This window comes from Zalophus californianus, chromosome 14, assembly GCF_009762305.2.
Source record: "Zalophus californianus isolate mZalCal1 chromosome 14, mZalCal1.pri.v2, whole genome shotgun sequence".
NCBI classification, from domain to species: domain Eukaryota; kingdom Metazoa; phylum Chordata; class Mammalia; order Carnivora; family Otariidae; genus Zalophus; species Zalophus californianus.
Window position 1 is genome coordinate 19,459,565 of NC_045608.1, and position 24,498 is coordinate 19,484,062.

The 24,498-nt window shown below is 48.5% G+C and overlaps 1 protein-coding gene across 3 annotated transcripts in view; it reads left to right on the top strand.

The window, feature by feature from the left end:
• Positions 1 to 16,080, top strand: part of GRK3 (G protein-coupled receptor kinase 3) — a 123,050-nt gene extending 106,970 nt beyond the window's left edge. For all 3 annotated transcript variants that reach the window (XM_027575461.1, XM_027575462.1, XM_027575463.1), the window contains 7 exons: positions 549 to 649; positions 3,532 to 3,598; positions 4,642 to 4,737; positions 7,850 to 8,012; positions 10,324 to 10,460; positions 13,441 to 13,554; positions 14,611 to 16,080. In XM_027575461.1, the coding sequence (XP_027431262.1) occupies positions 549 to 649; positions 3,532 to 3,598; positions 4,642 to 4,737; positions 7,850 to 8,012; positions 10,324 to 10,460; positions 13,441 to 13,554; positions 14,611 to 14,772 (840 nt within the window). In that variant the 3' untranslated portion in view covers positions 14,773 to 16,080. The remainder of the gene's footprint in view (positions 1 to 548; positions 650 to 3,531; positions 3,599 to 4,641; positions 4,738 to 7,849; positions 8,013 to 10,323; positions 10,461 to 13,440; positions 13,555 to 14,610) is intronic.
• The last annotated feature ends 8,418 nt before the right edge of the window (positions 16,081 to 24,498 follow it).

The window sequence follows — 24,498 nt, forward strand, 5'->3', positions numbered from 1 at the left end:
ATTCCATTAACAACCAGTGTAAAAATTTGCTTTCTTAAAAACAAATGAGTGGAGATACAGTTCCTAGAATTCCTAACTGGCAGTTTAGTGGAGATAGATGCCAAGGCAGAAATCAAGGTTTGTCACCCGTCAGTAAGAAAGAGATCCAGAAAATCAAAAACTAAAGTAAGGAGATCAAAGAAAAGGAAAAATCGCTGAGGCGCAGAAGAGTAGGGAGACCTGTTTCTCTGGACCTGGCCCCAGACTATTGATTGGCATTGAAAATGACTAGTAATCTGTGTTGCCTGGCTGGCTCAGTTGGTGGAGCGTGCAACTTGATCTTGGGGTTGTGAGTTCAAGCCCCACGTTGGGGAAAGAGATTACTTAAAAGAAAAAAGGAAAGCGACTAGTACAGTTTCATGTTTCTTTAGAGTAAATATTAATTCACGATGAATCTGCAGTTTTTAACACTGTCCTTTTCCAAGAAATGGCCTTTAGGTCTGGTTGGGCATCAGGGCCCTGTTTGCAGGAGGGCATCTTTGAAATCGATTTGTTTTTTCCTCCCCCAGAACGTGGAACTCCCAGAGGCCTTCTCGCCGGAACTGCGGTCCCTCCTAGAAGGCCTGCTCCAGAGAGATGCCAGTAAGCGGCTCGGCTGCCACGGAGGCGGGTAGGCTGTTATTTTAGCTCTTGAGGATCGTCACCCGGGGCACCTAACAGTTAGTTCCAGTACATCACAAATCATTCCTAGCCCCTAAAAATCTCCTATCTTGACTGGGGGCGGCGGGGGGGGGGGGGGGGGGGGGAGGGGGGGGTGGGAATCACATGGGAAATATGTGTGCTGTCCTTTGTGTTTTGTAATTAATGACTTGAAGGAGTCGCTAACTTTTTAACTTTAAAAAAATCGAGCATGTTGATGGTGGAAATGAGTCCCGATATTTCGCAGTTCATTTGGTGAAGTTTTACTAATTAGGTTTGCAGTGATGGCAGGTCAGTATCCTGATCAGGTTCTTACTGGTTTTCTCTCACGAGTAACTGGCAGGCTACTGTCTTACACTTGCTTTCTATCTGCTAGATATCGAGAATGCCTTCCTGTAATCCTCAAACTTGACTGATATTTTGACTGGATACAGAATTCTAAATTGATAATGATTTCCCCCCAGAACTTTGGAGATATATTGCTTTATTGTGTGCAGTAAAGCTGGTGATGGAGCCCAGTTATCACTCCTCATGTCAGGCACTGATAGTTCCTTGTACTGTGGAGGCTTATTTTCTTGAGCTTGGGGAATACTGTTAATTTTTTTATTTGACAGTCCCTCTCCTCCATTTCCTTGGTTAGCTCGTAGAACTCCCTTTAGGTGGCTGTCAGATTTTCTAGAATGGTCATCAATGCTTCTGACCTTGTGTATTCCCTGTATCTTCGCTTTGATTCTGTTCTACTTTCTGTGGGCTTAAATCTCTAGTCCCTCCTTTGATTGCTTTTTAAAATCTTTAGCAGGCTTAATTTCTTCAAAACAGAACCTTTCAGAGGTTCCCCCCACGCCATTAGAATAAACACGTAGCTGCAGGCATTTGGGGGTTGGATATGGAGGAAGACAGTAGGGTGTGTGCACGCGCGCACGTACACGAAGAGTTCAGGCTGTCTTCAGCCCGTGTGTCCCCCTCCCACCTCCTGCACCCCACTCCACACACACGGCGTTGAGCCTGGAGCTCAGCATCTCTGTCCCCCGGCCAGTAGCTGTGCCATTTCCTGCCAGCAATCATGGCTCCTGCGTCCACACCCATCCTGTCTGCTGATGGTTCCCCATTCCTCTTTGTGGTGCATTTATGTCTCCGTGTTCCTCTTCCATCATTTCAGTGATTGTTGGGAAGGAACAAATGCAGAACACAAAGGGACACCCTTTGCTTTAGATTTCATTCGTTCATTCAGTAAACACTTACTGAGCATGCCCTGAGTGTCAGCCACCATCCTGACTGCTGGGGCTGAGGCAGTTACACACAGGTCGACACAGCCCTGCTGTCTTGGAGCTTATATTGGTTGGGGGTGAATGACATTATAGAAACGATCCAATAAGTAAGATGACCTCAGACCGAGAGAAGAGCATGAATGAGATAAATAAGGCAGTGTTGTCATTGAGACTCCAGCCTTGGGAGGAGAGAGGGAAGGACCCCAGGCAGAGGGGTCAGTGAGGGTAGGGCTTTGAGGGGGAATTAAGCTTCCACGATGCAGAAGAGCAAGAAGGCTGGAGAGCCAGGAGAGGGAGGTCAAGAGCAGGTCAGAGAGGTGGTGGGCTCAGGCAGGTCCTGTAGGCCGTGTCCCTGGACTTTGCTATAAGTGCAACAGGAGGCCTCTGGAGAATCTTAGGCAGGGGTGTAGGGAGATGGTTTGAAAAGATGATGTGGGCATGGCATGGGGCAGGTGGGGCTGTGGGCTGTGTGGCTGGGGGGCAGGCTGGGGCAGGGGGGCAGTTAGGGCCATTCAGGGAGCAGGGTGGGGACCTGGACGGTGGCAGTGGTGGCGGGACATTTAGCGTTCCCTTCATGATCAAAGACCCTGCCGCCCCCACTGGGAATTGGATCTCGGTGAGGATTGGAGGCAGTAAGTCAGCCCAAGGACTTGCCGAGGGGTGGGCTGTGGAGTGTAGGGGTTAGTGGGGGCATTGGGGGTGATCTGGCTCTTTGGCCTTAGACAACAAGGTGTGGGAGTAATGCAGGAGTTCTACAGACCTCTCGCCCCATCAAGTGGAGATGCCGAGTAGGCGCTGGGTGGGTGGGCCTCCTGGTGTGCAGGACGAGGTCGGCACTTGGGACACAGATCTGAGAGCTCGTCTGCAGGTACGGGTCACTTAAAGGCCTGGCAGAGTGAGGTTACCCAAGGAGTGATAGCAGAGGAAGGGGGCCAAGAACCAGCCCTTGGGGCTCTGCCGCAGGAGACAGGGCTGGGGGACCCGGGGCAGGCCTTGGGGCAGAGTCCCTGGCAGGCACGGCGACCTTGCGCTTTCCCCCGGTAGGCTTTCCTCCTGGTATACAGCCCCTTCTCTTCTGCAGAAACTGAGCTTTAAGGGTGGTCTCCAGGAAAACTTGTTTCTTCAGTTTATGAGGAGGTTTGGCATAGGCTATGTTCCTAGATTTGTAGCTTGCTTCTGAATTAATATTTGGTACTTCATATGCCTACCGTTTGATCTAACATGCCTCATAGACATTTGCTGAACATCTCCTCAATGTGGAGATCTCTAATTTGCTTCTTATTTGAATTTGTTCTCCTGGCAACAGAATCCTGTGTTATCTATCTGTCTGTGACAACTCCTAGGTTCTCTCAAACTTGAGTATGTGTCCCCGATAAATTACCATATGGGATAATATTCCTAGCTTCCGCATACAATATTTCTAAACATCCAGTGTTTCCTGTGTTGCTTTGAAAGAAGCGTATTTTACTTGCTTACTTAAAGAACTGAAAATGGTCGTTCCTCTGTTCTTACTAGGAGACCGTTTTTGGAAAATACTCCTTAGGTTTGCATGCGTACCCTTACCACCTTTGTGCCTCTTCCACAGGGCACAAGAAGTAAAGGAACACATCTTTTTCAAAGGCATCGACTGGCAGCAAGTCTACTTACAGAAGGTACTCTGTCTGGAACCCCACACTGGGCACCACCACCTCTCTGCTCCGTCTTGTCCCCCACTTCCTGGGTCCAGTCCCCAGGGCCCCGCCCCGAGCCCCGCCCCCCAGCTCCCCAGACTGCCCTTGTTCTTCTACCCATGGGCTGCCATTGCTGCCAACTCCCTCTGGGCTGACTTTTCTGTTTCCCTAGTTTAAAAGTTTTCAAAATATCTGCAGTGTACATTAATAAATACCGAAACGGAGTTGTTATCTAATTCAAATGTCCCTATAACTGAGATGTTTTTAGCTTTCACTCATCTTTTTGACTTCCTGTCTCAATCAGTGACTGTCTTTTCATAAAGACCTTTATAGAAATGTACGAGAAACATGGGTCACAAATTTACATATACTTTCTCTAACCCAGCACCATACAACTTAAGGATTGGTATGATTGGATAGCAACAGAATCCCTTCCCTTATTTTAAGATATTTTTTTATATTCCCATGAGTACAGGAAAACACCCCAAATTAAAGGGCTTTTTTAAATGTGGATCAGCCTTGGATTCGTTTTTGCATCATCTCCCGCAGTGGAGGGATGATGCTCTGTTAGTCCCGCCCGCTGTGAACCAGAGAGTGGGCTCCAGCTTCGTTGGCATCGGCTGGGCACCTCTGTGGGTGTGCAGTGCTCCCTCCCGCCTCCCCGCACATTAAGGCTCCAGCAAGTGCAGTGTGGTGCCCTGTTGTCTGAGACGTGGTGTTTTCCTAAAGTTGAGCTGGCGGGATGTGCAGTCTTGAGACTTCATTATATTCAATAATGCTTTAAGACCTTGGACGTGAATCTTTTTTTTTCCTCCCTGAAGTTTCTCTAAAATCTGGGGTCTTCTTTTAGGGCTGTTCCATGCCCAGGCTCATCTATGAAAGATGTGCTGTGATGTGTAAGAGCTCGGCTGGAATGCTCAGCCTGCAGCACACTGGTACTCACAGTGTTCTCACTATAGAGCCGTAGGTCAGGATGGGCCATAAGGTGATCTGATAACTGAAGCATGCTTCTTTGGATCTTCCAGTACCCTCCACCCTTGATTCCTCCCCGGGGAGAAGTCAATGCTGCTGACGCCTTTGACATTGGCTCATTTGATGAAGAGGATACCAAGGGCATCAAGGTACACATGTGATGTTCACCCTGGGTGTTTTGGAGGGTGGGGAGACTTTTTATTGGCTGTCAAACTGAGTGATTGTCTTAGCACTGGCCTGCTTGTGGAATGTAACTTACCAGTGAATACCTATATATTTGAAGAATATAGAAGTCAAGGGCCTAAATTAGAAACGATAAAAGCTTTCTGTGGACTACTCATTTTATGTTTGACCAACTGGTAAGTGGTCAGTTTCTTACAGATTTGGATATATTTGTGATTGGAATAGAACCCGAACTTAAATGAGGCAAAGAAAAAACAACTGTGTGACAGCAAACACACTTTGCCATGTGCCAAAGAGCCAGTCATCTTAATCCTTTTACGTATTCAGATCTCTCTGTGTTAGGATGAAAAGAGCAAACAGCATGAGTCATTTTGCATTTGTCAATCAAAAGTGAAATAATCACTGTGGTTTTTTTTTTTATATATAATTCTCTGCATTTTTCAAACTTCTGTTCATATCATTATGTTTCCCAGTAGACAAGGCATAATTACAGACGGTGAGTCATGAGGGAAAATCATCCTCCTCAGGCTGCTAAGTCAGAGTGTATCACTACATGCCGGGCTCACATCTGCCCCCCACCTTCTCAGCATCCCCCAGGACCTCCCCATCCTTTCTCAGCTGCCTCATTATACCCTGGTTGTGTAAGCCCCCCCTCACTTTTCCTACCAGGCAGCTCCCCCTCCAGAAGGCTGCAGCACTGTAGGCACACACACCTGTGAGGAGCCATGGCCAGGGACACACAGAACTGGAACCAGCGGGGCCTGGAGACAGAAGTGGTGGGTGAGCGGCTGGGGAGGAGGGAAGCAGCAGGAGACCAGGCACAGTGGGACTCGAGGAATGGCAGCTGGTTGGAACTGGCGGTGTCAGGAAGGAGGGGCGATCGGGGTGCTCCCAGGACCCGCTTCCCAGGACGGGAAGCTGAGGCAAAGAAGAGGTGGAGAGGGCCAAGGCCACTTCTGTGGTCTGGCGCAGTGGCTCCCCCAGGGGCCGTGGTGCGTCCAGTGCTGCGATGTGCGCGCCCCCAGGCGTGGTTTGCAGCCTGGAGAGACAGCCCGTGGCAGGTGTGTAAGTACTGCTGTGCAGCCCTGCTCTGGGCAAAGACCATTCACAACGTCGCTTCAAAGGATTACTGTTGTCACAATAGAATTTTGTCAGCAGAGGTACTACCGTCCACGAAAGGGTGCTAAAAATGAAGCGGCTGTGATGTGGGAGCCCACAGATATTTTTGGTGTTAAAAAGAGATTTCTCATACTTTAAATTTTGTAAACCATAATCACGGCTCTGGAGTCAGACAGACTGGGCTCAAATCTGCCCTTATTTGCTGGGTGACTTCGGGTAACCTCTCGCACCTTGGTTCTGTCACCTGTGACTGGTTTTGACGCCCAGATCTCTGTGAGGTAGAAGAGAGAGCCGCTTTAAGCCTCCTGGCATGTCTTCCATGCTTAAGCTAGGAGGTTTTGTCAATGCGGTTTTCATTCTTCATGACCAAGAGCCGAGGATGAGCACGCTCCGAACAAGGAGGGGCGTGTGGCCAGGGGCCCAGCGGGAAATGAGGGGCCTGGGACAGCCTTGTCCAGCCGGAGGGTCTGCCTCTTAAGAAACCAGGTATTCTTTACCTTTAAAAAAAGCAGCCCAAATTATACACTGTTCTTTAAAAAACAACAAAAACAACAAAAAAGGGCACCTCAGATAAGTACAAATTTTCTTCTTTGTTTTATTCATTTTTAACAACTTTTCCTAAGTCCTAAAAAGTCAAGGCTCTCTGAAATTCTAGGAAGTAGATCGGTTTGTATACAAAGCAGAGTTGGCCCTTTCCGAGCAACTGCTTTGGAAAGGAGTGTTTTTACTTTTGGCAAACCCTTCAGAATCCATCCCGCGTCGCACAGGGTGACCCTGTGGCCTGGTGCACTAGCACCCCACCCCACCCCACACACAAACAGACACACACACGCACATTCACGCGCCGCTGGGCACGCGCCCCCAGCATTCATGCTCTGAGCCACTGAGGGTTTCAGCTCTGGGCTCAGCCTGGGCTTCTGAAGGAAGCCAAAAGAGGAAAGGAAGGCTCTGAGAATCAGAGCGATCCTAAAATCAACACATGGTCATAACAGGTCACTAAGGGCAGTTGGAGAACCCTCCGTGTTTCATCGATTTGCTGAAGTCTTGAGGACAAGTGCCTCTTCTTGCTCTTTTTCTTGTAAATAACTTGCCTGTTCTAATTATCTATCCAGTACTTATCTCTCAGGCAGAGGAGCAAGCAAATCAAGTTTCTGAAGAGATCTGTGCTTTTGAATGACAGATGTGTTCCTTTCTTTCAGTGAGATCACTCACCTTTCTGCATGTAGCTCAGAGGCATAAAATCCTTCTCTTTGCTCATTTTCAGAGTGTGGCCTCTAAGCTCGGGGGAGGAATGGAGGATTTTGAGTAGTAGTTTGGAAGACAAATGCTATCATTAAGTGTAATTTTTACCCCAGTGCCTCTTAAAGGCGAAGCCGCCTAAAACCGCCATGTCTCCCGAGCGCCGTGGTTGCGCATTTGATTGCGCTGTTACCCTGGGTTCGTGGAGGGTTGGAAGGTTCATGGAATGAATGGAAAATTCAGCCTCCTCTCCCTTCTTCTCATCTCACTGTTCAGATGAATCGAGGGTGGTGAGAAAACCCTCCTACTTTCTCCCTTTTAATTGTTTCTCAAAGTACAGGATATAATTTCCTACTTTTGCAAATAGAGTCTCCTCGCCATCCTTGACATTCTATTTTGTTGTTGGATCCTTTTGTACTTTAAATAAAGCCCTGTACGGGTTAGTTTTTCATTGGCGAAAATGTAACGAAGATGGTATGAGAGAACGGGCTGCATCTTCCCTGACGTGGGACTGGACGTGAGGTGCCGACCGCGGGCGCATTGGCGGAGCCTGGCTGCTTGGTTATCAGTAGCCGACGTTTGTGACAGCGACCGAGCCGTCTCTGAAGGGTTGTGTGCCGTTGTCCTGTTATCTTCCCGCCTATGGTTGGGGTACTTCTGAATCTGTTGCCTTGCTAAGTATGTTAAATCATAACTATCTTGATCTCTTAAAATAATAAGCTTCTTGATTGCGACCAAGATCTCTACAAGAACTTCCCCTTGCTGATCTCGGAGCGCTGGCAGCAGGAAGTGGCAGAAACAGTTTATGATGCAGTGAATGCGGACACGGATAAAATCGAGGCCAGAAAGAGAGCTAAAAATAAGCAGCTTGGACACGAAGAAGGTAAAATAGCCAGGGTGTCTCAAAATATTTTCAATGCAATGAATTTTTTTAAAAATGTCTTATAAAGCCGGGAAAGTATTTGGGTCATAAAGTACTTTCCAGGGGTGGCAGGGGGGATGCCCTAACTAGTGGTATGTGGCTTGGAAAAGCTCAGTGTAATATTTCAAAGTCTTCGGTCAACATGTAAATTGAGGTGGTCAGCAGCAGTGTGTCAGTGTGTCCTCTGACCTCGGAGCATCTAGAGCCAGTTGGCGAGTGTCTTCCTTGAAGCCTGAATATTACCGTGCCGGGAGCAGGCCCGGCTTCATGGGCATGTGACCTGGGCCACCTCCTAGGGCACCCCACTGGGTTCAACGCTCGCTGTCACTGTCTTGACATTCTTAATCATGTTTCAACAAGGGGCCTGCATGTTCATTTTTCACTGGGCCCTGCAAAGTATGTGGTAGTTGGCTCTGGTGAGGAACTTAGCATGCGTGTCCCTTGTCCAGAGCTATAAATGGATAGAATGACATTTATTTTACAAACAGCATTAAGGAATTGCCAGACCACATTTTTATTTACAACATGTGAGTGCCCTGTTGGGATTTCCAAAGTGGAGCGTGTAACATCCGGTGTTAAACCAGTCGGCCATTCTTGATTCACCAAATGTTGTCGCCCTCGATTTTCCTAAAATTTTAATGGATCTTGGATATTTAAGTGTACTGTGGTTGAGGACGATGCTATCATTCACTTTACGTCTAGGCAAAGAATTTTCTGAGGTTGTTATATGATAAGAGTGACCAACCAGAACCAGTTCCTTTGTGAATAAGTTACTTGAATGGGGGCAGCTTGATGCAGGCTGGTCGGTCGTGCCCATCATTTCTCATTTCCCAGTAGCATTTATTACCTGCTCAGAAACATGTGCCTGCGCCCGGGTGGCTTCCTCCTTACGTAAAAGCTGCCTGAGTACCCCAAGGGAACAGCGTGGCCCCGCAACTGTTCTCACCTCCATTCTGCAGGGAGAGGGGCTTCATTTCTAAGCTGTACCTTAGACAGCATGTCCATTGACATCACTCTGGACTGTTGGCTGTAGCAAATTTTACACGAGAAATTACTTTTTTACGTCAATGGTAGCTTGCTCCGGGGAGGGCCATGATGTCACTAGAATCTTGACAAATTGGACCTAGAAAAAAATAAGTATACCTTAGTGACCTTACCGAAGCGTATCCTTTTAATTAGAGCTGCAGTTAGAGCATCTAGCAAGTTAATGAATTTATCTTCATGTTTAAATGATTGATTTGGACATCACTGGGCTCTTGGTTGAAGATCTCAGGAGTCACCTTACAGAACAATACAGTCTAGGCTTAGGTCTCTGAGGTAAACCTGCAAGGCTTCTACCTTCCATATACTTAAGCCGTGTAAACACTTTTGCATTAAAATGACAACTCTGGGGAGCCCGCCCGATCACCTGTCCCCTCCCTCCTTGGTTCTTTTCCCTCCTGTATGCGGGACAGTGTGGGTATTGCTTATCTGTTTACCGTCTGGGTCTCCTATTAGAACGTTAGCTTTCTGAGGGCGAGAGTTCTGTCTCTTGCCATGTAGCACTGTCAAATCCAGAGCGCCCAGAACATGCCCAACACCAGGCATTCCCTGAATAGCTGTGGAATGAATGAGAGAAGGAGTGAATAAATGATTTTTAGCACGGTCTCCAAAGCCTTTAAAGAAAGAAAGCAGAGGCATTCACTCAAAATTAACCTTAAAAAAAAAAAGAGACAGTACGTCACTCTAACAATATGATCGGGACTCAACATGAGTGCGAATTAGCTCAGTCTGTCTAGGTAACCATATATTTGAGGGATAAATATAGCCTTAAGGAATAAACAGTTTTGAGGCTTATGTTACCTTGGCTGCTTGGTAAGCCCCTTACTATTATTTATGGGATTGAGTGGAGAACCCCAGTCCCCCATAAAGGCAAAGGTACTTTGGGCATAGCCTGAATTGAATTCCTCTCTACTCTCCAATTCTTGTTATTACACATAATGAAAAAATAGTTTGGGAACAAACCTCTGCCCTCTCTGAGTGATGAGGGAACATCACGGAATGTATCCGAATATTGAGAAACAGCCACTCAATATGGTTAGCGGAGACCTGTTCTTTCGATCCCCAGCTCACCTGGGTCTCAAAACTGAGGTAAGGATTTGCATAATGTCCTCCATTCATAGAAATTTGATTTTTCCAAAGAGTGTGTCATTCTTTTTTGTTTGTTTCTGAAAAGAACATAGACCGTCTGTGTCCGAGCCCATTTAATTTGCGGTTCTTTTATATTGCTCAGATTACGCTCTGGGAAAGGACTGTATCATGCACGGGTACATGCTGAAGCTGGGGAACCCGTTCCTGACTCAGTGGCAGCGTCGGTATTTTTACCTCTTTCCAAACAGACTTGAATGGAGAGGAGAGGGAGAGTCCCGGGTAAGTCCAGAGTGGCCCACCCAGCACAGACTTGCAGGGTCCTCAGTGTCACATGGCTCATTGGGATGGCTGGCGTGTCTTCTAAAATAGCCCGCTAAGCTCTGGGTATCTATTTAAACTCGTGCACATGAGATTTTGGTGTTCAAACTCTAACTTTTAAACTTAGAGTCAAAGAAGGATTTTGTAACATCTGAAAATAGAATGTGAGGTCAAAACAGGTTTGAAGGAGGCTGGAGAGTAGTCGGGGAGATCAAAAGAGATAAAAAAAACAAAAAAACAAAAAAACAAATCCAGGACGTTGGAGTCAGACAGAGGCGATTGAATCCAGGACTCAGAGAAGAAGGTCTGGCGTCCACGACACAGCACGACAGTTGTGGGTCTGCCTGTGCTCAGTCTCCCCTTCACATGCCCCCCCTCCCCCCGGTCAGGCTCAAATGAAATGAGCTAAGTGATGCTGGGCCCAGAGCTGAGGTCGCCAAACGCTTCCTTTGGTCTCCGCTTTGTTGGAAGAGTTTAAGTAATGTCCATAGCATGGGCAGGAAGATACCACTGCCCCCTCAGGTCCTTTCTCAAGGGCCAGTGTTTGTGAACAAGGTAAGAAGACATTTCGAATCCACACTGTCCCTCGAAGCCAGGCAGGTAGCCTTTATTCAGTACCTGCTGTGTGGGGAGTGGAGGGCTCATCCAGAGGTGGCCACCCAAGCAGAAGGCATACTTCTGCTCTTGGGGATGGAATGGCTAGTCCTCTGGGGCCAAGGAAGCAGGGCAGTGGGTCCCAAATGTCAAAAACGCAGTTGATGTCTTAGATGTGTCAGAATACTGCCCATCAGTTGTCCGGTGGTGAGAAGTGTAGAAAGTAATAACCTCTAATCTTGTGTGTTCGATTTTGGAATGTGTTTTTTAAATCCCCATTGGTAAAGGGGCGCCTGGGTGGCTCAGTCGGTTAAGTGTCCAACTCTTGGTTTCGGCTCGGGGTCATGATCTCAGGGTCGTGGGATCGAGCCCCATGTCGGGCTTCACACTCAGTGCGGAGTCTGCTGTCCCCTCTGCTCCTTCCCCCCACTTGCATGCTCTCTCCCTCTCTCAAATAAGTAAATAAAATCCTTGAAAATAAATAAATAAAAATCATAAATCCCCATTGGTAAAGTTGCTATTCAATTATGAGTGATTGCTACTGCACAGCACATTCTTTTCAGATAAATAAGACTTCTCACCATTGCTAGTGCCATGGGAGTCATTTCCTCAAACTAATGCATCTAGGCTCTGAATTGCTATTAATAAGTCTCTTTGGGGATCCTGAGTTGTAACTCAGGTGCTGGTATTATATAATATAATGTGTAATATTATATACTATATATTGTATTTTATAAATATATGAACTCAACACACAAATTATAATCCATATATATTATTATTATTATAGAATATATAATATTTCCAGGGCACCTGGGTGGCTCAGTTGGTTGAGCGACTGCATTCGGCTCGGGTCATGATCCCAGGGTCCTGGGGTCAAGCCCCACACCGCGCTCCCTGCTCCACGGGGGGCCTGCTTCTCCCTCTCCCACTCCCCCTGCTTGTGTTCCCTCTCTCGCTGTGTCTCTCTCTGTCAAATAAATAAATAAAATCTTCAAAAAAAAAATCACAAGGAGAAGAAAAAATACATTTACCGAACTGTACTGTATTTACGGGGAAAAAAATCCCTGTAGAAGTGGAACCACACAGGGGCGCCTGGATGGCTCAGTCGTTAAGCATCTGCCTTTGGCTCAGGTCATGATCCCAGGGACCTGGGATCGAGCCCCACGTCAGGCTCCTTGCTCTGCAGGAAGTCTGCTTCTCCCTCTCCCACTCCCCCTGCTTGTGTTCCCTCTCTCACTGTTTCTCTCTCTGTCAAATAAATAAATAAAATCTTAAAAAAAAAAAAAAAAGTGGAACCACTGGACAGTCACCGTGGTGTGCATTGAAAGAAAGTTAATCTCGCTTTTCCGGATATTTGAAAACTTAGAAAATCTTCCTTTTTTTTAAACATCGGATGCAGTAAGGTAGCTTGGTTTTTTTTCTTTTTTTTAAGATTTTATTTATTTATTTGACAGACAGCGAGAGCACAAGCAGAGGGAGTGGGAGAGGGAGAAGCAGGCCTCCCACCGAGCAGGGAGCCCAGTGCAGGGCTCTATCCCAGGACCCTGGGATCATGACCTGAGCCGAAGGCAGACGCCCAATGACTGAGCCACCCAGGCGCCCCGGTAGCTTGGTTTTAAAAGTCAGCATTCGATGTTCTGTTTGAGAGCTGCCTAGTGTATATGGATGGATGGATTCATAGGTATAAATCAGGAAACAGAAAAATGAGCATTTATGATGGTGGTGCTTTTCATTTAGGAGTCCTAGAGTATCCAAAAAAACATAAAATGGTAAGGTACTCACGACACTATAGCACTCACCACAAGCAATCATGTTCTAAACCTGGCGTGACCATCTTTGAAGGATGTCGCCTGTATTTATAACATCCTTTTGATATCATCCTTTCGAAATATCCTTAGCTCGCCAGCCAACATGGCCAGACCTTTCCCGAGCTGCCGTGTCAGGCACTCGGTCGCACCCCATCGGCTCATGTACCTTGTACAGCACTTCGCTGTTTCCTCCCAACTCGGTCGATAGCACTGAGGGGAGCGTGCGGCACAGAAGGGACACGTGCGAGTCACAACCATTCACAAGTGGATTCTGTGTCGCGGGAACACCTGTGCTCTTGGCTTACAGAGACCGTCCGTCCTTCGCCGTTTCCTTCAGATGCCATCATTTGAATTCTGTGCATGTCCCTTCCTAGATTCCCCCACTCTTCTAGAACATCATCAAAGAAAGGGAAAGGCTGATTTTTTTTTTTAACTTTTCCTAAGCTGATAGTTTTCTGGATTATTTATTACTTCAACTTAGGAAATCGGGAGATAATGTGAAGTAATGTATCATTTTTTTTTTTTTTTATGGCTAGCAAAATTTACTGACAATGGAACAGATTCTGTCTGTGGAAGAAACTCAGATTAAAGACAAAAAGTGCATTTTGTTGAGGATAAAAGGAGGCAAGCAATTTGTCTTGCAATGTGAGGTGAGTTTTTCAGGTTTTTAAAATACTTTTTCCCCATGAGCGAAAGTTCGAGCAACTGTGTGCGTCTCCTGCAAACACAGCTGCCTGGGTATGGAGCAGCTTCTTGAATCTGTGCTTTGTAGCTTAGGTAGCAGGAAAGCCCCAGGGCACAAGGGTCTCAGCAAATTAACCGTTACTGTTACAGGATCAAATGTCAGAAAATGGCAGGAGAGGTGGTACGTGGAATAATCTGACTGCCCTATCTGGGAACTCTGATCAGTATTCAGCAGGGGCCTTTTAGCTAGTCTCCCAGTTCTTCTCTTTCAACATGTTCGAGGTTGGGGCTTGCATGTCTAAATAAATAAACACAAGATACCAAAGTGACTTCTCTCAGGGGACATGCCATCTTTCTGACTCCAAAGTTCTATTGTAGCCCACATTTAATTCCTCTGGGGTACTGGTGTGTGTGTGTGGGGGGGGGTATGTAGGGTGTGGGTGTGTATAGGATGTGTGTGTGTCCATGTGGGTGGGGGTGTGTGTGTAGGGTGTGGGTGTGCATGTGGGTGAGGGGAGTATGTGTGTGGGGGGCATGTGGATGTGCATGGGTGTGTGTGTGTAGGATGTGTGTGTGTCTATGTGGGTGGGGGTTTGTATAAGGGTGTGGGGGACATGGGTGGGGGGAGTGTGTGTGGGTGTGTGTGTGTGCATGCATATTTAGAGAGACAGACCAGTAGTAGATAACCAAGATGTGTGTTTAATAAGCATCCCTCCATTGCACACGTGAGGTGCTTGCTCATCAGCCAGAACTCCTCCTTAGGCATTACTGTATAGACTTGAGCTGTTTTAGAAATCAGAAATTGGAGGTGATCTCTGAACGAATCACAGGCAGTGCTTCTCAGGGTGGGGCTCAGGGGGTCCCCTGAAGGGCTTGCCAGCCTGGCCCTGCTCCCCACGTGGCCCACAGTTCAGCAGAGCACTGCGTGCTGGAAAGCAGTGTGGTGGGGTCATTACCAGAGGCACCACATCTGGCCAGCCAGGCGCGCCCGTTGCAACTTCTCCCTTTGTGTTTCCGTGCAGAGCGACCCTGAGTTTGTGCAGTGGAAGAAGGAGCTGACTGAGACATTTATGGAGGCTCAGCGACTCCTGCGCCGTGCCCCCAAGTTCCTCAACAAGTCCCGGTCCAGCGTGGTTGAGCTCTCCAAGCCTCCCCTCTGTCACAGGAATAGCAATGGCCTCTGACACCCGGGACAGGAGGGTCCTGGGGAGACGGGGCCTCGAGGAAGCCTGTACCGGGGGTTTTCTGCCCTTGAGAGGGAGTCTTTTGGAGAAGTCCGGGGGTCAGAGGTTCGGTCCACTTGTCCCTGGGGCCCTTCCACGGCTGGGACGACCCAGGACGCCAAGGTGCTCCTAATAGGAGCTGTGACCGTGGTCCGGCCCAGGCCGGCCTCCCTGCCCTTCTGAGTGCCTCCTGCGCATGACATCTGTCCACGCTCAAAACTACTGAAGAAACAAACGAAAGTTCTTTCCCTTTCTTACACACCCGTTTGGGTAGACGTGAACCTAGAACTTGAAATGATTCCTCCTTATCACTTCAGTTTGTATGTCTGATAGCAAACATATCTTAGACTTGCCAAGACGGAGTGCAGCCCTCTGCAGCGGCGGGTGCCAGATGGCCCGAGCGCTGCCCTGTGTCCTCTGCTGGGCTCACACGTGTCTGCTCCACGCTCCTGGGGGTCAGCACACGTTTCTGCCGTGCACTTCAGCACCGACCGACTTCTTGATGCCCCGCCTGGCGAGCTGAAGATGCTTTCTGAGAAGCTTGCCCTTCCCGCCAGGTGTGCGGCACCACCCAGGTACCTGCCTGCCTCTGACAGGGAACAGAGGGAGCGTGCCCTCAGAGGACTTGGGAGTCGCTCATGACTGACGGCGTTCAACATTGGACCATTGGAAGGCTTCACAGGGATTCCGAAGGACAGGCAGTGGGGTTTTAACTTTCAGGGCAACAGCGGTTTTCAAAAATCTTCAAATAAATCGCACTTTCACGTGTCTGGGTGCGCACGGACGCTTGGGGGTGAGTCTGTCTTGGGCTCCAACAATAAGCAGTTATAGGACAGGGTCATTCTGGTTCCTTCTGCCTGCCCTCGGAACACATATCCGTAATGGATGTGTAAAGGAAGGAAAGAATTCCTCTGTTTCACATTGTAGTATAATTTAAAATGAATTTTATTGACAAAAGAATGCTGAAGAATGAATGTGTTGAAATGAGTTAACTGTGTTTGTTGACTTCCGTGTCAGCCTTCACCTGTCATTAGTGAATGGTACTTGGCCCCGGGTGGGTTGTCCCACGCGGTGACAGCAGTGGGGCGGGAAGGCTTGTTGCCTAATCCCAGGGGCTTCTCTTCTCCCCCATGGTTCCCCCACGATGCGTTCTGTGCCCTTTTCACGCCCCAAATAAATGCTGGGCTGTGCTGGGCTATATGAACAGTGTGTTTCCCAGTGAAGTCCTGTCACCAGACTGAAAATAATAACAATAATTTTTGAAGTCCACATATTTGTCTTATTCTTAGTGCAATCTTGTTGTGTGTTTCTAAGCTAACTACTAACAGTATAAATAACATCATCATTATCTGCATCCTGCCCTCGATATTTTTAGTGATTCCAGATCTCCGTGCACTGTGTTCATTGGGAAAGTGAGTACTTCTTAATGAAATTATATTTTGAGAGTTTGGAAGATGATTGCTGAGAGTTTTTTATTTCTTAGGGGTCACTTTGGAAAAGAAATGTGGAGGTCCACTATCCATCTCAACTACCAGTTGGGGTTTAAATCAGCGCATGTTCTACTCTGCTCTTTCCAGTAGGGGAGGATGGAGGCACTCTTTACATGCCTTCCCTTTTGAGCCAGGAAGAATGGTGTTCACTTCTGTTTTTTTACAAAAAAAAAAACCACTAGCAGCAGAAAAATAGCTGTTCCTCCTAAAGGGTGAGCTGCCTTGCGGCTGTGGTTAATGACCACTGTCACTGCTGTCCTCAGCCTCATCGCAGGCTCCCACTGCTGAGCACTTACAGGTCGAGAATTGCTGTGCCCCAAGCCTCTGCCGGACAGAGCCAAGACCCTCCTGTTGAGAACGACGCAGACTCCTTCAGGGTCTGAGCTTAGCCTCTCCCATATCCCACCCAGGGCATTAGCCACGCCAACCCATAGCGCTTTGAAAGATACCGTCTTTGGAGTAGAACCGGAGGTTAATCTGTCCTTTGGAAAGGAAACAGGAATTGGGAAATATTCTGAGAGCACTTTTGTCCCAAGCCTAATTTCAAGTGCTGGGGTCTCGTCTGGCGAGTCTGCTACCTGCACTTGTCCCCGAAGCCGTCTGATAGGGCTAGCGTCTCCGCGGCCACACGGAAGACGCCTCCGGGACCCTTCTGGGCCAGCACCTCGTGCCTGCGAGGCCAAAGAAGGCGACTGTGCTAGAGATCTGTTGCAGAAAGTTTTAAGGGTGTCACCTCGTTCCTAGATGGTTGACCCTTCAACGTGTAGACCATGAGAAAGGACAAAATTCAGCACACGGAAGATAAAGTTGGTATTATTTTTATAAAGTTATAATGTCTTGACTTCATAAATCAAGGGAATTAATAAAGCAAAGTCTAAAAATAAAGATGACTTTAAGCTGCTCTACAATGTATATGGAAGAAATTAAAAACTTTAGTGAATCCAAGGTTATTTTTCTAAGTGAAAATATTCTGTCCAGTGCATTTGCCCCTTCATGGCATTGGGAGTCGGGCTTTTTCCCTTCTGCATCGTGTTTAAGTATGATTTTTCAACAAAACTTCTAGAAATCAGCTGTTTTACTGCTAATGCACATGTTACGCTTCTCATGCCTCTGATTGGCCAATCCACAGACATGACAGTTTCAGAATTATAGAGGCGCCAGATGTGGAGGAAAGCAAGCATCCTGCTCAGGAAAGCCTGTAACAACACACAACCATCTGAAGCAAGACCTAGCTTGACGTGCGATTTGAAATATGCCATATGGATACCAGAAACAATTGTTTTGAGGCCCTCACTGGCCATTACAGAACATCCTTTACCCATTGACAGCGAGCTTTAACTCCATGAAAAAGATCAAAGGGTGGTCTTTCTCTGATGATCTGAAAAATTTCACTCGGAATTTGTAGTTGGGCCAATTTGATACAGCATGACTTGTCGATGGAATTGATTTTTCACATCAAGAGGAAAGATTCTCGAAGTCGGACTCTTTTTCACATGATGTAAATCTATGAAAGGTACTTTGAAATGTGCTGGGATAAGAGAAGACTGATTCTGTAGCACTTAATCATACGTTGATTTTTTTTTTCTCAGTGATTTTGTTCAGGGAAGTGCTTCTGGGTCATTCGGAGATGCCTGATGAATTACCTCCTCGGCACGCCTGAGGACTGACGACATTTGTGCCCAGAGAGGAGATGGGCTTCACTGGAGTCTGGGACAGGTGGTGGCTGGGGGGGCCGTGGGCTGTAGGGCGGGTGGAGTGGGTGTCTCCCATGCAAGGACAGTGGTAGAAATGGGGCAAAGGAAGGAAGGCCTTAACTTGCGAGTAAAAAAAAAAAAATCACTCCCTTTACACCAAGCACCAAGGAAATGACTGAGTTAGGGTTGGCTGATTCTTTCCCTCCTTACAACAGGAGTTGAATAGTAATGATTGTGAGACATGGTCACTTTATTTTCGATTATGGAGCCACTGGACTTAGGAATAGGCCATCAGCTGTCCATCACGGCCCTGCATGCCCTCCAGCACCCTCCAGGAAGGTGCCTGGCACCCAGAGCTAACCCCCCATCTGTGCGTGCCTCACAGCCACTGGGAGGGCCAGGCGCGGGGGCTGGGTGGCCACCTGCAGGGCCCTGTGGCTGCCACAGACCTTTGTCACACGTCCATTGGAACCGCAAGAAGGCTTCCCAGAATAGCAACACCCGGCTTGCTGTTTAATCCGTGCCCACTTCCAGAGTGAGCTTTAATAGTTGAAATTTCGAAAACATTTTTCCCTAAAGATCTAACATGATTTTCCCTTCCATGAAAGGTTGACTCCAGAGATTTGAATTCATCAATTAAATTCATACGAATATGAATTTTTTTTTCTTTTGACCCAGGCCACATTTTAAGAAGAGTTCTTTTCCTGTTGAACTAATGAAAGCTGAACTCTGGAATAATACGATTCCCTCACATTGTAATGGGCTTGAGATTTCTTTCACCCTCAAAGACTAACAGACCTGGTCTTTTATTGCCAAGGGACAGGGATGCCCTCCCCATGGTGCCCGATGCCTGGCCACTCACGGACGTGGCCAGGGAAGCATCGATCGGTAAATGCAGCACCCCAAATGTTAAATTACCTTTATTGAAACACACACATACTCACTCCAGAAAATGAGTTAACAGTACATGCATTTCATGAAAAACTTACAGGAACAAAAACTGTGTTTTAAAGTTTTAGCAACTCACATTCTTATAGTAAACGTTCCAATACCACAATCTCAAAATTATCTCTGAAAACTGGTAACTCTGCTTCCATATTTTATTCTGTCTAATATAAAACGTCTTTCATGTAAGGGTAGGGAATGGAGAACTATTTCTAACCGTGCACTCATAATTACAAAAGGACTTGAAATTTAATTCCCTGTGTCTCAGTTGATTATGTCCCATGGTGTATATATTATATGTGGTTTATAAGCTAAACACTGGCCATTTTTTAAGTTCTATTGTGAAATCGTATTTTTCTATGTTTTAACTAATTACAATAGATTTGGCTTTTTCTGAGTAACGTAAAGATTGCCGAACTACATATATATATATTAAAAAACAGAGTTCTATTTTAGCACAAAAGCATTTTATATTATTTATTGAATCCTTAATGTTTGTTTTCGTCAGAAACATTCCTTCTTTCTGCTCCTTTTTATTTGTAGAGTTTGTTATTTAAAGAAACGGCAGCCCTTTCTGTGCTTCGTAAAATGAAGCGGAAATAATGCACACAGCCATGTGGGGCGAACATCCCCCCTCACTGCCATGGACCGTTTGCAACAAAAGCTTGTCCTCGGGTCTGTGCCGAGAGGCGTGTGCACTTCCTGGGCAACGTCTGACAGCACACTTGTCATGAAATACTGCTTTCATCTACCTCTTCAGAAGGCCTCCTGCTTGTTGACTGGTACCCCCAGACGCTTGCTCCCAGACTGGCTGCATTCTAAAAGAATCTCAGTAACACATTTCGGTGGGATTGCCTCTTGATGTCAGTTTTAAAGCCACGGCCCCGACTAAGCCAACAGGGCAGGTAGACATCCCTCTGGATCATTCTCCCCCTGGACCCGAGAGCTGCCCGTAGAGCATCATTTCCTACTCCCGATTGTGCCAAATCCCCGCACCCCATCTTGCCATCGCCCCGAGATTCGGCTGTTGCGCCTGAGGTATTGAGTACTAAATGGGAGGTCAGTCCTCAGCGCTGGTTACAGGGGGCCAGCCGTGTTTAAAAACCCCGCTTCCAGGAGGAGGGCCTTTGAACATGACTTCCTGGCGCCCCCAACCGCATTGCTGTTGCAAAATGGTTTGGAATATGGGGTCGTAAAGGCAAATGCCCTCGTCCGTGATTAAACCTTTGCCAGAGGTCTTACTTCCGAGCGGACGGACCCTTAAGGATTTCCATGAGCTGGAATGACCAGTCCCCTGGGAGAGGGGGTCCCTCCGCACGCTGACATTTCTCTCTGCCTGTCTTCCTCGCTGGGTAGCCGTCGGCGTGGCCACATCTTCGCTTGGCCAAGCGTCACGCCCTTGAAGAAATCCGTTTTCTGTTGTGCGTTGCCCAACAGGGTGAAGCGGGTGAATTAGATACTGTCAATCTAGATATTGTTAACCTATGAAATTATCATTTGTTTTGATCTCGCTTCGCACTGATTGTGCCAGTGGGGCTGTATAGCCCTCCCTCGGTATCCGCTTACTAGTGCACGTTTGAAGTCCTCGCCCACGGGGGACGCTGCTCCACGCCTGCAGTCACCCGCCCTGTGCGGGCACGTGCTGTCATTTGCTATCACCGCCTTACACGGCTATTTTGGAGCAGCAAGGCTGGTTTCCTGTGTTGATAAATTGCTTATATAAAAAATCTCAATAAAAAGGCTCTGTACAAAGATACCTATTTCGGTGTACTGTTCCCCACCATCCCCCCCTCTGCTAATTAATCTCTTCATCAAGCTGCTAAGCATCAGGAAGTGACGCCTTTTAAAGAATCCTGGCTTTGAGGATGATCCCCGCGGAGGCTGATTTTATAAAGGGGAAGGGGACCGCTGATCTGCATTCCTGCGGATTTTGTGCATTGTTGGAGCACAGCCTGCTTCACAGGCTCCGGGGTTTGGAGACCCAACTGCCTGTGCCTCGTGCGAGACATGTTGTGGGGAAAGAGCCTGTGACAGGTGGGCCACGGGGAGACCCAGGAGGGCGTCCATCTCCTCCCCAGTTAGTCTAGACTACACCGGGCCCCCCAGCATACTCCCAGGGTGACCTTGGAGTCCCTCCGGGAAGTGCAGACCCTTCACTCTCCATTCCTGCTCCCACGGAGACGAGCTGAGAGACCCCGGAGTGCATGTCAGTTTAAACCAGAAATCCAAGGAGGTGGTGGCCCCAGGACCCCAGCTGCCCACTTGGGGGCCCGCAGGTCGAGGGTAGGCTGGCTATTTCCTGTCCTGGAGCTGGAAGCCCCTCCTGTGTGGTGCTGGTTCAGGAAAGAAGGAAGGCAGGATCAACTCACGTAGCTATTTGGTTTCCCTGGAACGTACGTGTGTTTGCCAATTCGAAAACTGTTTAACAGAGTTGACAGGAGGCCGGGCTACGGAGCGGGCGGGCAGCTCCGTGGGCAGCTAGCGGGTGGCCACGGAGAGGAGCCCGTGGTCGGATGCGCCACATAACCAAGAGCTGCTCCCCAGAGCTGCTGGAAGCCTGTTCCTCCTCGGGGCCTGGAAGGAGGGGTTAGTGCTGGGCACCCCACTCCCAGCAGGCCTCTCTGGGCAACCCGTTTGCTTTGCCATTTTCTCACCTCTGATTTACGGGAGTTGGATGAGATGAGCCCGACAGACCATTCCAGCCAAAATATCCTCCAGGTTTTCCACGAAGGGTAAATGTGAGGGGCATAGGCAGGACTTGCGAGCAAAAACGAAGTGCCCCCCAGATCTCACGGTTTCTTCCGCGTCGCCTCACAGATACCCGCTACCCTCCCCTCTCAACCTTTCGTTCCCAGCCTTCCTTCCCAGTCCGGCCCTGATGTGCACGGCATGGACTTCCTGGCAGCAAGATGGGTGAGGACAGGCCAAGAGCCCAAGGCCTTCCCCTTCCTCAGGGACCTGGGCTAGGAACTGCATGGAAGTTTGTCGGCCTCAGTACGTTTGGGGCTGGGTCCTTCTCTGGGGGCACAGTGGGGCCATTCCTGTGCCCTGTAGTATGTTGAGCAGCCTCTACCCACTAGATGCCAGTGCCTACCCACCACCAGCCAGTCTGGACAACCCAAAATAGCACCAGACGTTGCCAAACGCCTCTTGCGGGGAACAAAACCACCCCGTTTCGAACCCCTGGTGCAAACGATGGGAAATTCTCAGTGTGTTGGGGACAGAGTTGGGGCAGGGACTCCATAAAGGTGAAATGTTGTTGCCAGGGTTAGTGGCCAGGGCTCTTAACTCCTGGGAGGCTGTGTGGACCCATGAGGTCTGCCGTGTGGTTGTCGTAGCCAAATTCATTGTCATGCTAGGAAATGAGCTTGACACAATGGTATTAAGGTGTTAAAATTCTGCGGTGAAGAGGGTGAGGGGGGCGCCTGGGTGGCTCAGTTGGTTAAGCATCTAACTCGTTTCGGCTCAGGTCAGGACCTCAGGGTCGTGGGACCGAGCCCTGTGTCCGGCTCCCTGCTCAGCGGGGAGTCTGCTTCTCTCTCTCCCCCGGCCCCTCCCCCTGCTTGTGCTCTGTCTCTCTCAGATAAATAAACAAAATCTTTAAAAAACTAAAATAAAATAAATCTTAAAAAAAAAAATAAAACCGCAGGAGCGGGACGCGTTCTTTGTGTGGCCCAGGGCTTCCTCTGACACTGGCTTCATTTCGTTCTTGATGTCGATGTATTGGACAGATTTTTCTAGACAGCAGATCAGATCCATGAGACGCAGTGGCGGTGGGGGCATGAAACACCATGCCAGTGAACTTCCCACTCTCCTCAAGGTTGGCTTTGGCCAGCACCTGCAGGGGTGAGCACGGGAGCCTTGTGTCCAGAGGTAGCAGCAGTGGTGCTGAATGTGGTCATGGGTCGCTCCACCTTGCCAAATATGTCCTGGATGACCTTGGCCAGGGAGTCTACGGTGGACAGTGTCATGTGCTGTCCAGATCCTCCTTCACTGAAGGCCTTGTCTGTGCTAGGGCTGCAGTCCTCAGGCGGCCCTCGGCTGTCTGCCCCTTCGGGGATGCCTTAGCTACAGAGCGCTGCCTTGCCCGATGTCACACCCTTGCCCGGGTGCCCACATCCAGTGACTGGTCCACGCCGAGGTACAAAGCACTGGCCATCTTGGTCCCAATTCGAGAACAAACTAGCTCTAGGGGTCACAGTGGGGTTGCCACAGGCTGTTTGGGGGCCCTCGTCACAGCTAGACATTTCCCTCTGTCCGATCCTGATTCCTTCTCCATCCTTCCATAGGCGTAGATACCAAGAGAAATCTTTAATATAAGTTCTGTTCATTACATTCTATCTCAGAATCCGCTTCCCCCCGGGGAAAGCAGTCTGCAGTGTTGGGCCGCAGGTGCTGACATGGGGTGCGGGGGCTGGATCACCCACTGCCCGGTTGGCCGTGGTCACTGATGGGAATCGGTGGTGGTAGGTGGAACAGAGAAACCCCTGGTTCAAAGAGAGGGGGGCTTACAGTGTTCACATTTGCAGCAGAGGTGAGTGGGGATGGTACGCCGGTGGAAGGGGGTGCACCGGATGCTTTGTCCTATCGAGCTGGGGAAAAAAAAACGCTAAATCTAAGAACTGGAACATAGAAAAGGAACCTCGTGCATGTGCACCCCGGGAAGATAAAACCTCAAGGCTAAGAGACTGATTTTCCTGATTTACAGAAGACTGATCGTGTTGCAATTTCCTTGGATGATGAGGTGTTGGTCAGAGGTTGTCCCATATCCACTGTGGGAAACTTTGCCAGAGGCGTGACCCAGAGGTGATGCAGGTCAGTTTGGTCTCGCAAAGCGGGCTGAATGGACCTTTGTTTGTGTGGCTGGACTGGTTCCATCTGCTCGGGGAATTTTCAGAGCTGGTGTCCTTTTGTCATTGAATGTCAGAGACCTTCGCTGAACTGCCCCCTCTTTACGTTCCCTGCCCGTCGATACGACCTACCCAAACCTGCGACCCTACTTGCCTGTAGCTTGCTACCATTTGCTTGTCCTGAATTGCAATCCCTCTGCTATTCCTGAATAAACTTGACCATTTTGAGCTTGCTTCCGTTTACTTCTTTATTTAGGGCAGCAAAGCGTTTGAGGAAAGTGGCAGAGAGAGTGAATTCTGGACGGTGGGACTGGCTGGCTATGGGTAAGCTTAACGGATGCTTTGGGGAAAGATAATAAAAAGCAGAGAGAAATTAGTTGCCAACAGAAGGCCAGATATGGGAAAGTATATGCATTCGGGACCACTCTCCTAGGCTACAGGATTGTCATCCTGACAAGGACACCAGGAGCCTGGCTCCTCTGGTCCCACGGTACCTTCTGCGCACGAGGCCACAGGAGGGGAGTGCGAGGGGAGGAACACCCGCTGGGGGGCCAGCAGGACACCTGAGGCCATCCCGTGAGAGGACACCAGCATCACTAGGAAGGTCAGCGTTGGCTCTCCTCTGCAGGCGGGGCAGAGCTAGGAAAACTTTTATAGATCTACATTTGATCATTCAGTCATTCAACAAACATTCACTGAGCACCTACC